General features: G+C 44.9%; 2 protein-coding genes, 1 long non-coding RNA gene and 2 other non-coding genes across 5 annotated transcripts in view; 1 reads left to right on the forward strand and 4 right to left on the reverse strand.

Annotated features, from left to right (window-relative positions):
• Positions 1-519: 519 nt before the first annotated feature.
• HSPA8 (heat shock protein family A (Hsp70) member 8) lies at positions 520-5,352 on the reverse strand. The gene is made up of 9 exons (XM_003313393.7): positions 5,072-5,352; positions 4,127-4,336; positions 3,600-3,805; positions 3,124-3,276; positions 2,481-3,036; positions 2,067-2,269; positions 1,638-1,836; positions 1,255-1,487; positions 520-947 (listed from the first exon to the last, which is right to left on the reverse strand). The coding sequence occupies exons 2-9, from the start codon at positions 4,329-4,331 to the stop codon at positions 762-764; spliced, it is 1,941 nt and encodes a 646-aa protein (XP_003313441.2). The 5' UTR covers positions 4,332-4,336; positions 5,072-5,352; the 3' UTR covers positions 520-761.
• Positions 1,917-2,003, reverse strand: LOC112204960 (small nucleolar RNA SNORD14). The gene has a single exon (XR_002938688.1). It is a non-coding gene; the product is annotated as a small nucleolar RNA SNORD14 (small nucleolar RNA).
• Positions 2,343-2,430, reverse strand: LOC112204959 (small nucleolar RNA SNORD14). Its single transcript, XR_002938687.1, has one exon. It is a non-coding gene; the product is annotated as a small nucleolar RNA SNORD14 (small nucleolar RNA).
• Positions 5,353-5,617: 265 nt separating the features above from the next.
• Positions 5,618-6,238, forward strand: LOC104001360 (uncharacterized). The gene is made up of 2 exons (XR_673132.4): positions 5,618-5,705; positions 6,047-6,238. It is a non-coding gene; the product is annotated as an uncharacterized LOC104001360 (long non-coding RNA).
• Positions 6,239-12,863: 6,625 nt separating this feature from the next.
• Positions 12,864-22,881, reverse strand: part of CLMP (CXADR like membrane protein) — a 121,003-nt gene continuing 110,985 nt past the window's right edge. The window contains exons 6-7 of the mRNA XM_001136596.7: positions 17,698-17,839; positions 12,864-16,772 (exon numbers count right to left, since the gene is read on the reverse strand). Of these exons, the coding sequence (XP_001136596.2) occupies positions 16,472-16,772; positions 17,698-17,839 (443 nt within the window). The 3' untranslated portion in view covers positions 12,864-16,471. The remainder of the gene's footprint in view (positions 16,773-17,697; positions 17,840-22,881) is intronic.

Genomic DNA, 22,881 nt, shown 5'->3' on the forward strand with positions numbered 1-22,881 from the left:
CACTGTTGGGACCTTAATTAACCAGGTGGCAGCGTAGCTCCATCCCCGACCTTCTGAATAATCTTAACTCAGCAAGAAATAGAAGCCCACAGGGCAGTGGCTCATACAAGGGATTGACATTCAGATACCTCTGCCATGTAGCTTAACATTCACTACCCATTATTTAGTTCTGATCTCTAAATTCTTACTCATCTAGCACAACCCTTCAGGAAAGCCTCTGCTCCTAGGCAGGCTTACACACAGAATAAGTTTAGAAAACACCATTAAGTCAGCTTTCTGCCTCTCCAGCCTAAGGACTAAGGTTAGTTTGGTCCAGATCCAATTTCTCACGCTCCCCTTCTCAAAGCTCTGAATTCCAAAACGTACCATCCACAATGCTCTGAAGGGCAACTTGCCACCCAGCCCTTGTTAACTCAAGCTTAAGAGGAAGGGGGGAAGTTAGTAAGATTCACATAATCACCTAAGCCTACTTCTCCCACCAGCTGGCCTGGGAGGTTATTTAAAGACTCAAAGCAATTGTATGGTGCCAATTTTAAATAGTTTTATTTAAGACATTGCATTTTCCACTTACAATACAGTGTTTATAAAGTGCAATGTTATTTCCTTCCCCTGTGCATATGTTCCATATTCAAGTATTGAGAATGCCCAGTAACTTACTATAGCAGCTTAACTTTTTAACACTGCCACAGAATTTGCTACGAATTTAGGTCCTTCAAATGTTTTAAATGTGTGGAACAATGCTACATCTACACTTGGTTGGCTTAATCAACCTCTTCAATGGTGGGCCCTGAGGAAGCACCACCAGAGGGAGGAGCTCCACCACCAGGAAATCCCCCAGGCATTCCTCCTGGCATGCCTCCTGCACTCTGGTACAGCTTGGTGATGATGGGGTTGCAAACTTTCTCCAGCTCTTTCTGTTGATGTTCAAATTCTTCCTTCTCGGCAGTCTGAGGAAGAGAAAAAGGAATTACTACAAGTTCTTTTAATGTTAATAACCCTTCTTTCTCCCTGACGCAATCTGATACTTTACAAGAGGGCCACTACCAACATTAAAATAGGGCCTTATTCTTCCTTAACATCTTGGGTCACTCAGACATCCAAGGAAGGTAGTTGCCAACACCTTGAATTCTGGTGGAAACCGCGAATGTTGTGGACCATTCATCATTGTGACCCTATACTGAAATCCAGCTCAAGCTTGGTTTACCACCCCCTTCCCCTCCATTGAGTGGGGGGGAAAGAAAAAAAAACACAAACCTGATTCTTATCAAGCCAGTTGATAATTTCATTACACTTGTCCAGAATCTTCTGTTTGTCCTCATCGTTAATCTTGCCTTGAAGTTTCTCATCTTCAACAGTTGCTTTCATGTTAAAGGCATAGGACTCAAGTGAATTCTTGGATGACACCTTGTCCCTCTGCTTCTCATCTTCAGCTTTGTACTTCTCAGCTTCCTGGACCATACGTTCAATGTCTTCCTTGCTCAAACGGCCTAGGAAAGAAATTAACTCTAAGTAAAAGCCTTAAATTACCTGTGTAGGTGTAACTCTAGTTTCTCTTAGCTAGACACCCTTAGGCACCAGTAACTCAATTGAAATACCATTATGATCCCTGTCAAGACCAGATGACAGTGCCTCCTTACCCTTGTCATTAGTGATAGTAATCTTGTTCTCTTTTCCCGTACTCTTGTCCACAGCAGAGACATTGAGGATACCATTGGCATCAATGTCAAAAGTGACTTCAATCTGAGGAACACCTCGGGGTGCAGGAGGTATGCCCGTGAGTTCAAACTTGCCAAGCAGGTTGTTATCCTTTGTCATGGCACGCTCGCCTTCATAAACCTTGGTAGGAAATAAAACAAATTACTGCAATGGACTCCAGGTCTCTGTGACAGTGCTAGGGTCCTGCTTAGGAAGAATGGTCGCTCAGACATCCAAGGAAGGAACTGGCCAACATAAGACTTTCTGGTGGAAACTACGAATGGTTTTGGAATCCATCATCATAGCGAGTCAGTCAAGACTTCCCTTTATCTGTTATCAGTAAGCCAAACAAGACTAGTACAGAAACATACCTGAATAAGCACACCAGGCTGGTTGTCAGAATAGGTAGTGAAGGTCTGTGTCTGCTTGGTAGGAATGGTGGTATTACGCTTGATGAGGACGGTCATGACTCCACCAGCAGTTTCAATACCAAGGGAAAGAGGAGTGACATCCAAGAGCAGCAAATCTTGAACATTCTCAGACTTGTCTCCAGACAAGATGGCTGCCTGGACAGCTAGCAAACAAAAAGTTAACGTTAAAAGAAGTTAAAAGAAAACCCAGTACACAGCTCCTGTTTTAACTATCACTCGCTCAGACATCCAAGGAAGGTGTTGCCATCATTAGCCAAGCTTTTGGTGGAAACTACGAATGTTTAACAATCACTCATCACAGCGAGTCACCTTGGGCCTGCCTGCCTTTAGGGTTAATTGAGATACCATTGTTACCTGCACCATAAGCAACAGCTTCATCAGGGTTGATGCTCTTATTCAGTTCTTTTCCATTGAAGAAGTCTTGGAGAAGCTTCTGAATCTTGGGGATACGAGTAGAACCACCAACCAGGACAATATCATGAATCTGTGACTTGTCTAGTTTGGCATCTCGAAGGGCTTTCTCTACTGGGTCCAGGGTGCCACGGAACAGGTCAGCATTCAATTCTTCAAATCGGGCACGGGTAATGGAGGTATAGAAGTCGATTCCCTCATAGAGAGAATCGATCTCAATACTGGCCTGGGTGCTGGAAGAGAGGGTACGCTTAGCACGTTCACAAGCTGTACGGAGGCGTCTTACAGCTCTCTTGTTCTCACTGATGTCCTTCTTATGCTTGCGCTTAAACTCAGCAATAAAATGGTTGACCATTCGGTTGTCAAAATCTTCTCCACCCAAGTGGGTGTCTCCAGCTGTAGACTTGACCTCAAAGATTCCATCCTCAATAGTGAGGATTGACACATCAAAAGTGCCACCTCCCAGGTCAAAGATGAGCACGTTTCTTTCTGCTCCAACCTGCCATTAAAAACAATCTCATTTCAATTTGTGATGGATCAAATTAATCTTAAAATAATCTGGACTTGCATCACAAATGGTACATACCTTTTTGTCTAAGCCGTAAGCAATAGCAGCAGCAGTTGGCTCATTAATAATTCTAAGTACATTGAGACCAGCAATAGTTCCAGCATCTTTGGTAGCCTGACGCTGAGAGTCATTAAAGTAAGCTGGCACTGTGACCACAGCATTGGTAACAGTCTAGGAATAAAGAAAAGACCACAGATTGATAACTATTATACTTACATATATGCAAACTCCAGCAAATGGATTAATGCTGGTGAAAGAACAGCTGGAGCACCCCCCCCCCAAAATGTAAATGACTGTGTAATTGTCAAGATCCCCTGGTTTCTGGTGTTGACAGACCCATCTACCTAGAGAGCCTGGGGCACTGTTGGGCACGTGGTCTTAACCCTGAGCTGAGCCCCATCTGTTCCCCTCCCTCGCCAGGTGCCAGTGCCCCCGGGAGTCATCGGGCTTTTAACTGCTCCGGAATGCACCCCATACTAAAAAACCAACCTCACCTTCCCAAGGTAGGCTTCTGCAATTTCCTTCATTTTTGTCAGAACCATAGAGGACACCTCCTCTGGATAGAAGCTTTTGGTCTCTCCCTTGTATTCTACTTGGACCTTGGGCCTGCCAGCATCATTCACCACCATGAACGGCCAATGTTTCATATCAGACTGGACAACAGCATCATCAAATCTGCGTCCAATCAGACGTTTGGCATCTGTAAAAGGTATCAAATGAAAACACTTTCAATTTCATAGCTCTTCTGATAAAACTCAAGTCCATGATTACTCAAATACCTAAGAGTTCATAGGTAGGTGAATTCAACTACCATATAGGTAGCAAAGGTTCAAACTTCAACCTCCTACGTTATCTAGATTTCAGCCTGAAAGGTTTCTACCACCTGTTTTATAACAGACTTGAGAACAAGTCTCTCAGCTCAGTTTTTCTAAAATCAAAAAGCTCCCTCCTCACGTTTCATAAACTTTTGTGCTTCCTAGCCCTGTTATATTTGTTCTGTCATTTAAAATTAGTAACTCACCAAAAACTGTGTTGGTGGGGTTCATTGCAACTTGATTCTTTGCGGCATCACCGATCAACCGTTCAGTGTCCGTAAAGGCGACATAGCTTGGAGTGGTTCGGTTTCCCTGATCATTGGCAATTATCTCGACTTTTCCGTGCTGGAAAACACCCACACAAGAGTAGGTGGTGCCAAGATCAATACCAACTGCAGGTCCCTTGGACATGGTTGCTGAAAAAAAGAAAAATCTGGTTTAAAAATTCAATTCATCAAAATATTTCCCTCATCTCTTAACAAAACACATAACCAGGAAAAAGGTATGGCCACTGCCAAGAGATAATAGTGCCCATCACCTCTCGTCTAAGCACACGGGAGGTCCAGAACTAGTGCTGCAGTCCAGGTTGCCGTGCCAACCGCAGCAGAGCACGCCCTAGATGAAGGACCCATCTACCCAGACGGCGTGGGGCGTTGCTAAACACGTGGTCTTACCCCGAACTGAGCACTATCTGTTCCCCTCCCTCGCCAGGTGCCAGTGCCCCCGGGAGTCAACGGGCTTTTAACTACTCCGGAATGTACCCCCATACTGGAAGCACGCCAAGAACGGCTCTGAAGAACCACGGTGGGACTGGACTAAGCAGGGAACTGGGTGAAAGAAAACGCTGGCTCCACTTCCCTGCGCGCCAGGCAAACCGATGCAGCAACCCTCCCCCGCCACGCGGCCGCCGGGCGTCTCCCAGCCTCCCCTGGGGCCACTGCGGCCCACTCCCTACATTTCCGTCCTGCCGGCTGCAACCAAATACCGCTGCCATCCCACCGAAAACTGAGGCCCCTTAAGCCGGTAGAAGGAGCCGCACACTCGCCTCGACGAGATTCTCAGAACCCTCCAAGCCTCAGCAAGCCCAACCGGCCTGTGTGGAGGCTGCACGCTCCCAGACCCACAACCCAACTCTTGAGCAGAGGTTTTACCTGGCGTGTAGGCCTGGCTCCAATAACGAAGAAAGCCACAAAAACCCCAAGAGCTGCAGGCGAGTTCAATGAGACCGGTTTCCGCCCGCCACCCTGCCTCTTATACCCTATCTTAGAACCTTCCAGAAGGGGCCCGCCCCTGCTGCCTGCCATTACGGCTTCCCCGGCCAATAGACGCCCGGCTGCCCTTACAAGACCCAATCACAAGCCCGGCTCCACTCCTCGGGCCTCGCCCCCTTCCGCACCCACCCCACCGCGCTCCGCCTCACGATAACGCACTCACCGCAGCGTTCTGGAACTTTCAAGCTCGCCCCCGCTCTCCGGACGGCCCCGAGGAAAGGGAGGGTGGGGCGCAGAGAGCCCGCGCGCGGGAGTCCTCAGTTACCCCGGGCGGGGGAAGGGAGCGTCCGCCTCTACGCATGCGCCCCCAGCTTCCGCGGGAGGGAGGGGGCGGAAAAAGGAGGAGGAAGAGGGGCGGGCAAACTTGGAACCAACCAATGATAGCGGCGCTAGCCGGGATCTTGGCCGGCACAGAACTGGGGGAGGAATCGCGCGGGGCCTGAAGGGAGGGGTTTGGGCGCGGGAGCCGGGCAGGAGAAGACGGAAGTGGAGCGAGGACAAAATGGCTGCGAAGGTTGTTGCTTCCCTCCCCCACCCACGTCCTCATTCCTCCTTTCCACGCCCCACCTTCGTGTTCCAGACGGGCCTCTGAGTGCCCCGGGTTTCGCGAATCTGTATTTCATAGCGTGGCTTTGGGCAAGGGCTGACCCGAGGGGCTGGGGCGAAGGTTCCGGCTTCAGGGTGCTACTAGGGCTGCTCGCTCACGGCCCCCAAGGATTGGGATTGGAGGGAGCCGCCAGGCCGCCGCGGGGTGGGGCGGGTTAGCTCGGCAGGCCTCCCAGCACCTGCATTTCCCTACGGCAACTGTTGGGAGGTAGCCCGCGACGCAGAGGTTTAAGGGGCCCGGCTTTTCAGAACCGCCTCAGGACGCGGTCGTGTCTGGACCCCTCCGCGGAAAAGAAGGCGAAACCGCTTCTCTGAGCCCTGACCGTTAGGCCCCTTCCCACCTCCGTCTAGAACAGATTCGGCTTCTTGGCTCAGTCCTTCCCCAACTAGCCCAAGCCCTACATTTCCCCGTTGTTTATAAAATAAACAGATTTAAATGGTGGCGAGTGTGTTCTTGGTTAGGTGAACCAGGCATTAGGAATCATAGGTTCCAGTAGCCGTGCGTCCTTGATTTAGACTTTCTGAACGTTTGTATTTTCAGTAACATGAGGTGGTATCTTTCCTGGTTTGACTTTCATCAAAAAATTAAACGACAGACCATACCGACGCTTTGAAAACGTGACTGAGCTGGTGCACAAAACAATGGTGCCTAGAATTTTAAATTGTGCAATGTTGTGCATGGCCGCGGACATGTGGGGCCTTGTGGTTCCAAGAGCCTGTCTCAGGTACCTTGAACACTCCCTGTATCCTTTCAAGCAGGCGAGGTAGCTGTTATTCCTATTTAGTAGATAAATAGGCACCGATGGGGGAAAAGATTTTTTAAGGCTACACCAAAAGAACTTTTAGTAGCAGGGCTGGAATTAGAAGGTCTCTAGACTGCGAAAAAGGCTGTCAGAAGAGCGAGGACATCTTGTCCTTGTCAAAGCCAGTAAAGGGTAGAGACAGACTCAAACATATGAAGAATTTCCTTTTCATATTTTCCTTTTGGGGAGGAATGTTGGCTTAGAGTTCATGGAGATGTATTCTTAGCCTCTCCCACGTCCCAAGAATTTAATTTTATACAATGCTTTCACTACATACAAAATGCTTTCATTTGTCATTTAATCATCAACACAGTTCTCTAAGGTGTGTATTATTCATCCCCATATCAGGGGAAAAATGCAGCTCAGAGATAATCATTTGTGGGAAGATAAGCAGCTGGGTAAGCTAGAATCAAATCTAGCTTTTTTTTGGTTCAAGATTTGTTTTATGTCTTTTGTTAGTTACGCTACAGTGTAGTTTCCTTCCTGGAAATAAATTCAACTCAACTCCAGAAAGAGTTAAGATATGTACTGTGAGCCACTGTTTTCAGTTTCCTTTGGTATTTGGAACCCCCAGTCCCCCACGCTAACTGCTAGTAATGTTATCTGGACTGTTTCTTTTCACACCCCAGTGCCTAGAGTTTCACAAGCACACATTTTAAACTACACCCTGTGCTGTATTTTGCGTTTTTGTAATTATTTTAATCATTGAACTAGTGGAAAATAGAATTGGGGCGCACATCCACTTGTTTGGGATATCCCATCCAATAGCAGTGATAAAGCAGAACAAATAACCTCTGTTTCTGGTTACTCTCAAAACGCGTTCTGGGACTTGGGCTATGTCTTATTAAATGGAATGATTTACCGTTTATATATTTAAAGCTCAGAATATGATAAAGGTCCTGTCTCCACCACTTCAAACGCACAGGGTTTCAAATGACACAGTTAAGATCTAAAATTAAAGTTTGGTTGCATGGGACTGCAGTGGAGCCTAGAGCCTAGGACTTCTGACTGGATAAAAGGATAATGATTTAACATTTTTGTGTGCCTACCACATGCCAGCCTTACCTCATTTAATTCTCACCGTAAATCTAAGCGGTAGCAACTATTATGATCGTCATTTTGTAAATGGGGAAACTAAGGCACGACTCCGTCTCCCAAAAAAGACAGTCTCCCAATGGAGTCTCCCAGAAAAGATGGAGTCTCGCTCTGTCCCCCAGGCTGGAGTGCAGTGGCACGAACTTGGCTCACTGCGACCTCCGCCTCCCAGGTTCAAGTGATTCCCCTGCCTCAGCCTCGCGAGTAGCTGAGACCACAGGTGCATGCCACCACGCCCGGCTAATGTTTCTATTTTAGTAGACAGGGTTTCACCATATTGGCCAGGCTGGTCTCAAACTCCTGTCCTCAGGTAATCCGCCTGCCTCGGCCTCCCAAAGTGCTGGGATTACAGGCATGAGCTACCACGCCTGGCCTGTTTTTTTTGTTGTTGTTTTTTATGTGGAGTCTATAACTGTCATCCAGGCTGGAGTGCAGTGCTGTGATCTTGGCTCACTGCAACCTCCGCCTCCTGGGTTCAAGCAATTCTCCTGCCTCAGCCTCCCAAGTAGCTGGGATTAGAGGCCCACACCACCACCACGCCCCGCTAATTTTTGTTATTTTTAGTAGGGACGGGGTTTCACCATGTTGGTCAGACTGGTCTCAAGCCTCAAGTAATCTGCCCGCCTCGGCCTCCCAAAGTGCTGGGATTACAGGAGTGAGCCGCCGTGCTGGCCTCAGTTTATGAAGAAATTATTTAATAGTTTTGTGGTATCAGTTGCTTCTGTTGAAAAGTCTCAACCAGCCTAGGCAACATAGTGAGACCCCCATCTCTAAAAAAATGAGATGGGAGGATCGCTTGAGCTCAAGAGGTGGAGAATGCAGTGAGCCATGATTGTGCCCCTGCACTCCAGCCTGAGTGACGGAGCAAAACCCTGTCTCAAAAAACAAAAAAAAAAATGAAAGAAATGTAAGGTTTAGAATTTAATTGGATACTTTGTGTTAGGATTATGTGGTGTACTGTTACTAAATATGCATTTTTTAAAAATTAGTATTAAAGAATAGTAAACTTACAGTCCCTTGCTTTAAAAACTCAGATATTAAAAACAACCCTCCTGTGACCCGGTGACATGACTAAAAGATGCAATATATGTATGCCCTGATTGCCCAAATACTGGAGTGTATGTACTGCATTGCATCAGGGAAATTTGAAACCAGAATGATGTAAGCTGTTATTAATATTTTGATTTCTAACTGTAGCCATGTATAAATTATTGCAACTGGAGAACAGCATACATAAACATAGCCCCAATATCTTTTTCCTGCATTATGCTTTACCTTCCTAAACCAGATTATACGCTTTAGAACATTCTCATGCCTATTGTATTTCTGGTAGTAGAGCCCTTGCCATTGATGTTTTACTCAATGCTTTATGCAGGGCACCATGCTAAGCATTTGACATATATTCTCTTACATGACCCTCACAACTATTTTTGGCAGATCATATTGTCCCCATTTTCAGATAAAGAAATTGAGGTTCAAATAGGTCAAATAATTTGCTTAAGATCTCTAGCTGACCCTGAATTTTTCAAAATCAGATTTTATTCTACAGCTTATGCTTCTAACTCAGGCTAGATTGCTTTCTACTTTCAAACTCTTAGTCATCTTGTTTAGCCCCTGCCCTATGGAGAGGAGGTGCGGTATAAAATGCGCTCTTGGCCAGGCACTGTAATCCGAGCATTTTGGGAGGCCAAAGCTGGTAGATGGCTTGAGCCCAGGAGTTCAAGGCCAGCCTGGGCAACATAAGGAGACCCCATCTCTACAAAAAATACAAAAATTAGCTGGGCGTGTTGGCATGTGCCTGTAGTCCCAGGTACTCAGGAGGCTGAGGTGGGAAGATGGTTTGAGCCTGGGAGGTTGAGGCTGCAGTGAGCCGTGATTGTGCCACTGAGCTCCAGCCTGGGCGACAGAGTGAGAACCTGTCTCTTAAAGAAAAAAAAAGTGCTCCTTATTATTTTAATTTTTTTTTTTTAAATCTGAGATGGAGTCTCACTGTCACCCAGTCTGGAGTGCAATGGTGCAATCTCAGCTCACTGCAGCCTCCTCCTCCTGGGTTCAAGCAATTCTCCTGCCTCAGCCTCCTGAGTAGATGGGATTACAGGCGCACACCACCACGCCCAGCTAATTTTTTTAGCATTTTTAGTAGAGATGGGTTTTCGCCATGTTGGTCAGTCTGGTCTCGAACTCCTGACCTCATGATCCACCCACCTCGGCCTCCCAAAGTGCTGGGACTCAGGCGTGAGCCACTGCGCCCCGCCTATTTTAATTTAAAATTTTTTTCAGAGCAGCTTAATTTTTAATATTTATTTATTTATTTATTTTTTGAGATGGAGTTTCACTTTTGTCACCCAGGCTGGAGTGCGATGGCGCGATCTCAGCTCACTGCAACCTCCGCCTCCCAGGTTTAAGCAATTCTCCTGCCTCAGCCTCCCAAGTAGCTGGGATTACAGGCATGTGCCACCATGCCCAGCTAATTTTTTCTATTTTTAGTAGGGATGGGGTTTCTCCATGTTGGTCAGGCTGGTCTCGAACTCCTGACCTCAGGTGATCCACCCGCCTCGACCTCCCAAAGTGCTGGGATGACAGGCGTGAGCCACCGCACCAGGCTAATTTTTAAGATTTTTTTTGGCTGGGCGCGGTGGCTCACGCCTGTCATCCCAGCACTTTGGGAGGCCAAGGCAGGAGGATCACAAGGTCAAGAGATTGAGACTATCCTGGCCAACATGCTGAAACGCTGTTTCTACTAAAAATACAAAAATTAGCTGGGCATGGTGGCACGCACCTCTAGTCCCAGCTTCTCAGGAGGCTGAGGCAGGAGAATCACTTGAACCCAGGAGGTGGAGGCTACAGTGAGCCAAGATCACACCACTGCATTCCAGCCTGGCAACAGAGCAAGACTCCGTCTCAAAAAAAAAAAAAAAAAGTTTTTTTTTTGTTTGTTTGTTTTCCTTTTGCAGAGATGGGGTCTTACTGTGTTGCCCAAGCTGGTCTCAAACTCCTGGACTCGAGCGATCCTCCTGCTTTGGCCTTCCAAAGTGCTAGGTTTACAGGCAAGAGCCACTGTGGCTGGCCCTAATTTTTAAATTGTTTTACTAATTGAAATCTTTAGCAGAGCTGCTTACAAGTAGCCAAACTCATTGAGTTTTCCTTTTTTATAACTTACTTTTCCATCCATAAGTGGTAACAAAAACATATGATATAAAAGATGACAGAGGGCTGGGTACAGTGGCTCACGCCTATAATCCCAGCACTTTGGGAGGCTGGCGGATCACCTGAGGTCAGGAGTTGGAGACCAGCCTGGCTTACATGGTGAAAGACCATCTTTGCTAAAAATACAAAAATTAGCCAGGCGTGGTGGTGGGCGCCTGTAGTCCCAGCTACTCGGGAGGCTGAGGCAGGAGAATCGCTTGAACCCAGGAGGTGGAGGTTGCAGCAGTGAGCCAAGATCACACCACTGCACTCCAGCCTGGGCAACAGAGTGAGACTGCATCTCAAAAAAAAAAAAAAAAAAAGAAGTAAATAATTGTAAACATAATTACTAAACATGGGGTCCTTGAACTGTATAATTTTTTTTTTTTTTTGAGAGTCTTGCTCTGTCACCCAGGCTGGAGTGGAGTGGTACGATCTCCACTCACTGCAACCTCCACCTCCCGGGTTCAAGTGATTGACCTGCCTCAGCCTCCCGAGTAGTTGGGACCACAGGCATGTGCCACCACGCCCAGCTAGTTTTTGTATTTTTAGTAGAGATGGAGTTTCACCATCGTGGCCAGGCTGGTCTTGAACTCTTGACCTCAAGTGATCCACCTACCTCAGCCTCCCAAAGTGTTGGAATTACAGGCGTGAGCCATGGCCCCCAGCCTACATTTTAAATAAATTGATATGACTGTATCATCTTTGAAGAATCAACTATACCTATTATTTTGTAGTTTCAATGCACCTTATCTTTTTGCCTCTCAGAAGATTGGACAGATTTAATCTTGATGTGCTCAAGATACTCTGTGCTTAACATTCAACAAAAATTACATGATCTAAGCCCATCATTACCATATAAAGACAAATCAGGCAATTATAAAGTTGGGAATTGTATCTTGTTTTGCAGAACAAGGGAAAACTAAAGGATATGGACTTGTGTGAGTGAGCTAAGTGTGTCCGAAGTATGGTGAACAGCTTTAGGTCAAGGAAGAAAGCAAAGAGGAGAGAAAGCCTATAGTTGAGTGTAAAGGTTTGAGGATTTCAGGAGGGAAGATGATGATGAATCAGGATCTGTCAGTTCTGATGGAATATACTAACAGTGGCTGGGTTTAAATCCTGGCTCCAGGGCCGGGCGCAGTGGCTCATGCCTGTAATCCCGGCACTGGAAGGCTGAGATGGGCGGATCACGAGGTCAGGAGATTGAGACCATCCTGGCTAACGGTGAAACCCCGTCTCTACTAAAAATACAAAAAATTAGCCAGGCGTGGTGGCAGGCGCCTGTAGTCCCAGCTACTCGGGTGGCTGAGGCAGGAGAATGGCGTGAACCCGGGAGGCGGAGCTTGCAGTGAGCCGAGATTGTGCCACTGCACTCCAGCCTGGGCGACAGAGCTAGACTCAGTCTCAAAATAAAAATAAAAGTAAAAATAAATCCTGGCTCTACTACTGACTTAACCTCTTTGAGCCTTACATTTCTCACTTGTAGAATGTGAATACAAATATTTCCTTATAGGGTTGATGTGAGTATGAAATTGAGACAAAATGTATAATGTACTTAGTGTGACTGGCACGTGATGGCTCAGTAAGTGATGATTACTATTATTGCTGTTATTTTACAATGACCTCTGTGAAGTTTTTTCCAGATGTATTTGAATCTCTTAGTGCATAACTTTTCAGATTTATTTGAACTCCTTAGTGTGTGCTTCTCTGTTGGCACTTCACCTAGGCACAAAATACTTGCTTAGTAATTATTATTTCATTAATTTTGATAAATCCTTAAGGACAGCAACTCTTGGTATCCCCTGTGCAACTTATACCTAGCATCTTGCCTTGTGAGAGAAAAAAGTAATTGGTAAATTTGTGACTGAAATTGATAAATAATAGATCATATTCAGTCTGAGTTCTTCTGTTCTTCTGTTGGCAGCAAGCTGATAAACAAATTTCCATTCCAGGTTATATGAGCTTCAGCGTCTCCTACAGTATCACTTTTACTTGTTTATTTTTTAATTGCTGATACAGATGCATCCATAATAAATATTTGGTTTTTGTGATGCTGAAACACAGTCCCAATTACAAGGCAACTTAGAAGTTAAAACTGAAACTGAAATATAAACAGCTTAACACCAGAAGGAAGCAAAACTATATATGTCTTTTTGCAACAGCAGTTCCGAAATTGTTTTTATACACTGTAACAACAAAGGTACCAACTTCCTTATTTCACAAATTTAAGTTTGGTTTATATATTTTATTGACATGGTTACTCAATGTCCACATCATTCCATCTGCATCTTCTTCCTACAAACAGTTTTTCTTCTACTATTTGGTTATTTCTCCTTTTTTTGTTTCCTATTTCAGAATCAAATTTATTTTACTTGCAAAGTCAGTGGAATATGGTTTGGAACCAGTAGGGCCTCTAACTTAAGCCCAGAACCTGTCAAAGAGAAGTGCAGTATCATTGCTAAGACTTGAACAGTTTATCTCTCAGGATCTTCAGTTCCTTTGAATTTCTCAGCTCTTAGTGTAATCTGTTTTATGTGTTTGTTGTAGACTTCCATTATGGATAGATTTCCAAAATAATTTGGGTAATCAACTGGTATTTTAGCATTCTGGTAACTAACATGTTTAAAAATCTAAGGCTCTTTTTCATGCAAAGAAGACTGATTTTTGCTTTCAAAAGCATAGGCAGGAAACCTTAGGTTCAAAGGTAGTAAATAATGATGAGCAAATTGCTAGTGATGATACAGCTGCAGCTTCCGTAGTGTATTTGTTTGGCTCAGGTACTCTAGAAATGAGAATTCTTAGAATTACATAGCAGAAGTGATATGTTGCCTGGATACCACACTACCAGAGGAATAAAAATGTAGTTAGAGTAAGGGGTTTTATATTTTACAATGAGACAGTGTTAGTGTAAGAAGCATTCCAAATACGCCAGTTCTCTTAAACCCATAGCAGACATTTATATGTTAATTCCTCAATGTCTCATTTCCCACCTTTTTTAGAGGAAGAAAATACTCAGGCTAAAACTTTCACCCAATGATAAACTCCTGGGGACTTTACAAGAATTTTGTTTTTTGCACTATGTGACGACACGATTGTGAGAATTAAATATAGGAGTGAAAAACCAGAGAAATGGGGCAAAATCCCAGATTCGTCTTTCCTCTTTAAGCATCGGCTTCCCATTTTAGAAACATGCTTTCATCACCACATTCAGCATTAATTTTTTTCTTTCCTCTAACCTGCTCTTCTTTTAAAAAGTATTCTGGGCCGGGCATGGTGGCTCACACCTGTAATCCTAGCACTTTGTGAGGCCAAGGTGGGTGGATCACCTGAGGTCAGGCGTTTTGAGACCAGCCTGGTCAACATGGCGAAACCCCATCTCTACTAAAAATACAAAAATTAGCTGTACGTGGTGGCGCACACCTATAATCCCAGCTACTTGGGGGACTGAGGAAGGAGAATCGCTTGAACCCGGGAGGTGGAGGTCGCAGTGAGCCGAGATGCGCCACTGCACTCCAGCCTGCGTGATGAGAGCAAGACTGCATCTCAAAAAAAAAAAAGTATTCTGAGCCAGGTGCAGTGGCTTCGAGCACTTTGGGAGGCCAAGGGTGGGTAGGTCACTTGAGGTCAGGAGCTTGAGACAAGCCTGGCCAACATGGAGAAACCCTGTCTCTATCAGAACTCCAAAAATTAGCTGGGTGTGATGGCGGGCACCTGTAATACCAGCTACTCAGGAGGACAAGGCAGGAGAATCACTTGAACCCGAGAGGCGGACACTGCAGTGAGCTGAGATGGTGCCACTGCACTCCAGCCTGGGCGACAGAGCGAGACTTCGTCTCAAAAAAAAAAAAAAGTTTTCTACTCTCCCAGAGGTGATCAGTTGACATTTGTGCTAGGGTCCTTGAAAAGCTGATTCAGGTCCGGCATTTGTGCTGTAGGTATCAAGAGTAATCAAAACTATTAAAAAGGCAAGTTATTGTATTGGAGGCTGCTGTTTTCTTTATTTCTCAAACATCTTTCTTCTCCCATTCATCAACTCTTCAGCAGCTATCCTGGTGAGTTATTTTTGCTAAATCTTAGCAAGATACAACTAAAATGTTAGCAGGCACTAGCTCAGCCCTCTCCTGCCACCCACTACTTATTCTCATCTCTTCCCTAAATATTAGTACCCTTTTCTTCCAGCCCAGAGCTAGACTTCTGGAGGCTGAGCCTGGGAAAATACTGAATTTCTCTCAGTTTTCACTTTTAGGAGGGAACGGTTATGGCATATACTTGCAGTGCCATTAGAAGCACTGGCAATCCCTGATCTTTTTGATAATTTAAGGCTTAGAATCATCAAAAGTTCCAGGTTCATATCCTTCTAAAATGGAAGAAATGGAGGAAGTTCCAAGTGTGGTACAATACTGAACTTCCTTTTATCCTTCCTTGATTTTTTTTTTTTTTTGAGATGGAGTCTTGCTCTGTCACCCAGGCTGGAGTGCAATGGCATAATCTTGGCTCACTGCAACCTCCACCTGCTGGATTTTCCTACAGGTGCCTGGCACCACGCCCGGCTACCTTCCTTGACATATTAAGAGAAAACTGATCTAATCTCCCTTTCTAGTCCACCCAGTCTTGCAATTCTGGTTTCACATTTTCTCAGAAAGAAGAGACTATAATGGTATGTTGGGTAATCTTTCAGCATTCCTAGATCCCTTTTTCTCTAGAAGAATTCTTTCTAAGGACGTTGATAAATGACATGTTGTATTTTCTCCTTCCAGAAATATCTAGCAGGAAAGTCCTTAGAGGCATCTGATTTGAGGGGAAATCCACAATTGCTCCATTATATATTTCTAATGTTTGTCAACAATCCTCATAACATCATGAAGATGGAAAGCTCTTCACAATCCTTTGTCACAAATTTTCGTCTCCTTTCATAGTTATTTTGGGCTCAATACAAATAGTGAGATTAGTATAGAGTGGGAGAAACTCATTCACTCTTCTCCATCTCCCACTATTTCAACTCCCCTTGAAATTAATATCCAAACCTTATGACAAATGAAGTTAAGTCAGAATAGAAGACACATGTTTCCTTTTTTGGAGTTTCTTAGAAGTGGTTAGCTCAGTACATGGTGTAGACAGGTGTAATAAGGCTGTGGGTTCTGCCTGACTGTCTGAATAACTGTAATAATCCGATAAGTTTGCAGAAATGCATAGAAAATTTACAAACAGCATCCCATTTCCTCTTGAAAATTGTGAATCAAAGCACTGATACAAAATATCCCACATTAAAAGTTTTAGGTGTATTCACCTCACCTTTCCCCAACCTTCTCACCACAGGTCCTGGTCAACAAATAGATTTGGACTCCTGCTTTCCCTTACTCTGGTCTAAAGGCACAATAAGATGCCTTTTTAGAGATGAATCAGCTTACATCCTTTTGCTTGTTTGGTATCATATAAGGAAAGTGCTCATCTGAATCTGTTCCGTGCAATGCTCACTGCTACTTAGATGACCTCTCATCTGGTTGTGTGGCTGGTGACTTGAGCTCCAATGACGAGAAGAGTCCAAAGACCCTGACTCCTAGGAAAGTGTGGGAGTCAAGTCCATTGTAATTCAGACCGTTTGGAAGGCTCTGCTCTGGCTGGGGATCATGCTGGGTGTGGTTTCTGCTTTGGTCAGATTAGCATGGTGGACTTTCTTTGGTTCAGAACCTCTCACCTCTGGCCCCACTAGGCTGTATGCCTGGGTGGCCAGCCCTGGCTGGGGTGCTGCGTCAGTTGACAGTGTCCGCTGGCTGCGTGAGGCACTATTTGCTGTGGAGCGAGTGGAGGAAGAACCAGAGCGTGAGCTCCGAGAGCCTGAGGAAGAGGAGCTGGGTTTCACAAGACGGGCTTTTGGAGCTTCAGCATCTTCTCTGAAGAGAAAAAACAGCAAAGATTAACACTGGCAGATCTGTGATTGCTTCCAGTATGATTGCTTCCTTCTGAGGTTTCCCAAGCTGTGAACCTCGGATAATACCATCAGAAGGCAACCATTTAGGGTCATAGGTGCTTCCTCGTATCTTAAGACTTAACGCTTGGCTCACACAAATGTATATTTTGTTAGCCCACAGGTCAACTCTATTATACTGGGAGGATAGGACCTTACCATTGAGATGGTCTAGACAGCACTCCTCCTGATTTAGGGTTTGTCTGCATAAACCCTTTCATGACCTATAGGCTATGTCCATTCTTCATTGTATGCCCATTATGGGTGGAAGTGAATCAGAAGTAATGTAAATTGAACTGTTTTATGTATATACATATGTACATACTTTTTTTTTTTTTTTTCAAGACATGCTCTTTCTCTGTCACCCAGGCTGGAGTACAGAGGTGCAATCATGGCTCACTGTAGTCTCAAACTCCTGGGCTAAAGTCATCCTCCTGTCTCAGCCTCCTGAGTAGCTGGGACTACAGGCATGGGCTACCATGCCTGGTTATTTATGTATTTATTTTTCTTTTGTAAAGATGGAGTCTAACTATGTTGACAAGGCTGGTTTCAAACTCCTGGCCTCAAGTAATCCTTCCGCCTCGGCCTCCCAGAGTGCTGGGATTACAGGCATGACCTACCACGCCCAGCCTAATTTAACTTTTAAGTGTTTGTTGAGGATAAGATAGTTTCACAATAAAGTCCAGGTAAACCATACCCTCTGTCCCTAGGCTGGAACTTCCTACCTACCAGGATAATCCTTTTAACAGATTCATGGTTAAGAGAAAACTGGGAACATTTATGTTGGCTGGTCACTATAGTGCTGGCCCTAAAACAGAAGCCCCGTAAAAGTGGGGATGTGGGAGGTTTACCGAATTTCATTAGGTCTCTCTTCTTCCTCATATCTTTCTTTGTCTTTCCTTCGGATTAGCAGCCACACCAAGAGGAAAATCAGCAGGGCTCCAGCCACTATGCCTGTCACTGCTCCTGCAACCATGCCGATGCTTTGTACATCTATTTTCTCAGAAGCAAAAGCACAAGTAAAACCAAACATAAGCTAGGAAATATGTTATTAACTCAAAAAACATAAGCTCTGGACAGAATGAGTATTTCCAGGGTTGTTTTTTTTTGTTGTTTTTTTTTTGTTTTGAGACGGAGTTTCACTCTTGTTGCCCAGGCTGGGGTGCAATGGCATGATCTCGGCTCATCGCAACCTCCACCTCCTGGGTTCAAGTGATTCTCCTGCCTCAACCTCTTGAGTAGCTGGGATCACAGGCGTGCGCCACCACGCCCGGCTAATTTTGTATTTTTAGTAGAAACGGGATTCTCTATGTTGGTCAGGCTGGTCGCAAACTCCCGACCTCAGGTGATCCACCCGACTCAGCCTCCGAAAGTGCTGGGATTACAGGCGGGAGCCACCGCGCCGACCTCCAGGTCTTTATATCTATCTTCCTGAGTAGTACTGCATTACTCTCTCTTATTGTATGACCAACCCTCTTGATATATTTGCAGTTGTAGTTACTGAATCACAGACTTCGCCAGCAAGTGGCCAGGGTTTTTGTTTGTTTGTTTGTTTGTTTGTTTGTTTTGAGAGGGAGTCTCGCTGTGTCCCCCAGACTGGAGTGCAGTGACGCCATCTCGGCTCACTGCAAGCTCCGCCTCCCGGACTTACGCCATTCTCCTGCCTCAGCCTCCCGAGTAGCTGGGACTACAGACGCCCGCCACCACGCCCGGCTAGTTTTTTTGTATTTTTAGTAGAGACGGGGTTTCACCGTGTTAGCCAGGATGGTCTTGACCTCCTGACCTCGTCATCCGCCCGCCTCGTTCTCCCAAAGTGCTGGGAGAACCATCCGCGCGCAACCAAGTGGCTATGTTTTAGTGAATAAGTCTGGGTGGGTTCAGATGATAAAACTGGGCTGGGAGAGTAATCATACCATGTCTGAAGATTTGTCTGCCTTAATAGGATAACATTTGGGCATTCCTCTGGCTCTGCTGACTTCCCTGTTTTCTCTAACATCTCTCTTCTCCCACCAGTCATATAAAAGGGAATGTAAGAAAATTTTTTTGGCTGGGCACAGTGCCTCAGGCCTGTAATCCCAGCACTTTGGGAGGCTGACGTGGGCGGATCACTTGAGGTCAGGAGTTCGAGACCGGCCTGGCCAACATGGCAAAACCCCGTCTCTACTAAAAATACAAAAGTTATCTGGGCATGGTGGCACACGCCTATAATCCCAGCTACTCGGGAGGTTAAGGCAGGAGAATTACTTGAACCTGGGAGGCAGAGGTTGTAGTGACCGACATCATGCTACTGCACTCCATCGAGACTCTGTCTCAAAAAAAAAAAAAAAAAAAATTTGAGTAGAATAAAAGTTGATTTTTAAAAATGGAATATAACCTATAATGTTAGACTCTGTGGAATTTGACATTGGATCCTAGAATTTAAGAAGTTAAGGTAAATACAATTTGTAGTTTAGCAATACACCCTTTTTCATATACCAAATATTTATTTCAGTGCCTACCCTGAGCCAGGCAGTTATAGGCACTGTTGAAGACCAGCAAGTTTTCTGCTTTTGTTGAGTTTTCATTCCAGAAGGGAAACAGATGATAAACAAGTAAATAAAGATAATTTCAGATAATGGATAAATTGCATGAAGGCAAAATTGGATGAGTGAATTTTAGAGGGGTAATGGAGGGATACCACTTAAGTTTGGGTGATTAAGACTTTGAGGAGGTGACATTTGAGTTGAGGCATATATGATATAAAGGACGATCTTGTGATTATCTAGGAACAGAGCATTCCAGGCAGAAAACAGCAAGTACAATTAATGTGAGTGGGTCTGGAGCATAGTGAGCAAGGGAGAGTAGAGGGAGATGAGGTCACAGACACAGGAAAGGACCAGCCCACATAGGCCATGGCAAAAATTTTAATGTGAGAGCAATAAAAGAGTAACACAATCTGAATTATATCTGAGACAGTACACCATGGCTGCTCTAGGGAAAATAAATAGTGGAGAAGTGGGAAAGAAAGCAGGGACATTGGCTAGGAGGCGTATAATAGTGCAGGCTGGAGATCATGATGGATTAGGCTAGGATGAAAGTAATGTATATAGAAACAAGTACATGGATATTGTCTATATTTTGGAAGTCTAATCAACAGAATTTGCTATTTATTCTTTTTTTTTTTCTTTTTTTTGAGATGGAGTTTCGCTCTTGTTGCCCAGGCTGGAGTGCAATGGCGCGATCTCAGCTCACTGCAACCTCCGCGTCCCGGGTTCAAGTGATTCTCCTGCCTCAGTTTCCTGAGTAGCTGGGATTACTGGCGTGCACCACCATGGCCAGCTAATTATTGTATTTTTAGTAGAGACAGGGTTTCACCATGTCAGCCAGGCTGGTTTCGAACTCCTGACCTCAGGTGATCTACCCCCCGCCCTTGGCCTCCCAAAGTGCTGGGATTTCAGGCGTGAGCCACTGCACCCAGCCTATTTATTCTTATAAAAACAAAATGATACAATTATTTATTTATTTTTAAGACAGAGTTTTGCTCTTGTTGCCCAGGCTGGAATGCAATGGTGCGATCTTGGCTTACCGCAACCTCTGCCTCCCGGGTTCAAGCGATTCTCCTGCCTCAACTTCCTGAGTAGCTGGGATTACAGGCATGCGCCACCACTCCTGGCTAATTTTGTATTTTTAGTAGAGATGGGATTTCTCCATGTTGGTCAGGCTGGTCTCAAACTCCTGACCTCAAGTGATCCGCCCACCTCCATCAAAGTGTTGGGGTTACAGGTGTGAGCCACATGCCCAGCCAAAATTTTATTTTTTAAAGAAATTGGACTTTGGATATTTTTATTTAAGGTCTCAAAGGAATGGAGTTATTTTACCTGAGTAATTTCAAATAGAGGATGCTGTTTTCCCCACTGCCCCAGCTCCAGGACACATAATCTAGATGGATTGTCTGTTAATGGAAATTTAGGTCACTTTCAATTTTTCACAATGGAAAATAATATATCTCAGTGCTGTGGCTCACGCCTGTAATCTCAGCACTTTGGGAAGCTGAGGCAGGTGGATCACTTGATGCCAGGAGTTCGAGACCAGCCTGGCCAACATGGTAAGACCCCATCTCTACTAAAAATGCAAAAATCAGCTGGGCGTGGTGTGCGGGCCTGTAATCCCAGCTCCTCAGGAAGCTGAGGCAGGAGAAGTGCTTGAACCTGGGAGGCGGAGGTTGCAGTGAGCCGAGATCGCACCATTGCACTCCAGCCTGTGCAACAAGAGTGAAACTCTGTCTCAAAAAAAAAAGAAAAAAAAATCATTATTTTCCATATGTATTTGGACACTTGGGGCATGTCTCTAAAAGATAAATTCACAGAAATATTACTGGATAAAATGGAATGCAATTTTGCATCTGAAATAAAATGAATGACTAATTGTATAGTTATATAATGAAATACTATAAAACAATGAAAAATGACATACTCTAGCTATAAGCAACAACAATGATGAGTCTCAAAAATATAATGGGGAATTAAAGAAACCAGACAAAATGGAATGATTCTGTTTATTTAAAGTTTTGAGACAGGAAAAGTAATCCATAAAGTTAGAAACCTGGATTATGGAGAGGTAGCAGGAGTTAGAAACAGGTTCTTTTTTTTGAGCCAGAGTCTCACTCTGTTGCCCAGGCTGGAGTGCAGTGGCACAATCTCGGCTCACTGCAACTTCTGTCTCCCAGGTTCAAGTGATTTTCCTACCTCAGCCTCCCGAGTAGCTGGGATTACAGGTGTGCACCACCATGCCCAGCTAAGTTTTGTTTTTTTTGTTTTTGTTTTTGTTTTTTGAGACAGAGTCCTGCTCTGTCGCCTAGGCTGGAGTGCAGTGGCAGGATCTCGACTCACTGCAAGCTCCACCTCCCGGGTTCACGCCATTCTCCTGCCTCAGCCTCCCGAGTAGCTGGGACTACAGGTGCCCGCCACCACGCCCAGCTAATTTTTTGTATTTTTAGTAGAGATGGGGTTTCACCATGTTAGCCAGGATGGTCTCGATCTCTTGACCTCGTGATCCACCCGCCTCGGCCTCCCAAAGTGCTGGGATTACAGGCGTGAGTCACCGTGCCCGGCAAGTTTTGTATTTTTAGTAGAGCTGGGGTTTTGGCATGTTGGTCAGGCTGGTCTCAAACTCCTGACCTCAGGTGATGCGCCCAGCTTGGCCTCCCAGAGTGCTGGGATTACAGGCATGAGCCACCGTGCCTGGCCAGAAACAGGTTCTTAATCATGATACTGGTTACACAGTTATCTTCACTTTTGAAAATCTATCAAGTTGTACACTTATCCTTCTTTGTATAAGTTTTACTTTAATATATTTACCCCTCAGAAATCTATAGATAAATCTAAATTGTGCTACTAATGTATATGTTAGTCAAAAATGTAAAAGCACCTGTTTCCTCATAACCTTTCTAATATAGATTCTATAGTTTTTATATTTACTAAACTGATAGCTTAAAATTAAAAGGGTGATTTTTTTTTTCTCAACCTAGTGGGGAAAAAAGGATTTTTGGGGGCCTCTTTATTCATGTTTATTGACCATTTTTTATTTCTTTTCCTGAAAACTGCCTGTTACTTTTTTTGTTTTGTTTTTGAGACGGAGTCTCTCTCTGTCACCCAGGCTGGAGTGCAGTGGCCTGATCTCAGCTTACTGCAACCTCCACCTCCCAGGGTCAAGCGATTCTCCTACCTTAACCTCCCGAGTAGCTGGGATTACAGGCATGCCCAGCTAATTTTTTGTGAGTTTTTAGTAGAGACGGGGTTTCACCATGCTGGCCAGGCTGGTCTCAAACTCCTGACCTCGTGATCCGCCCGCCTCGACCTCCCAAAGTGCTGAGATTACAGGCGCGAGCCACTGCACCCGGCCTGACTGTTGTGTTTTTAAGAAAAATTATCGAAACTTGGAAATAGACAAAAGAACTACAGAGCTTGGCAATTTACAACTCTGTAGGGGCAACTTGTAGACCTCTGTCTAGTAGAGATGGAAATAATTTATCCACCAGTTAAACAGATGACCCCAGG

The sequence above is a fragment of the Pan troglodytes genome, chromosome 9, assembly GCF_028858775.2.
Source record: "Pan troglodytes isolate AG18354 chromosome 9, NHGRI_mPanTro3-v2.0_pri, whole genome shotgun sequence".
NCBI lineage: Eukaryota > Metazoa > Chordata > Mammalia > Primates > Hominidae > Pan > Pan troglodytes.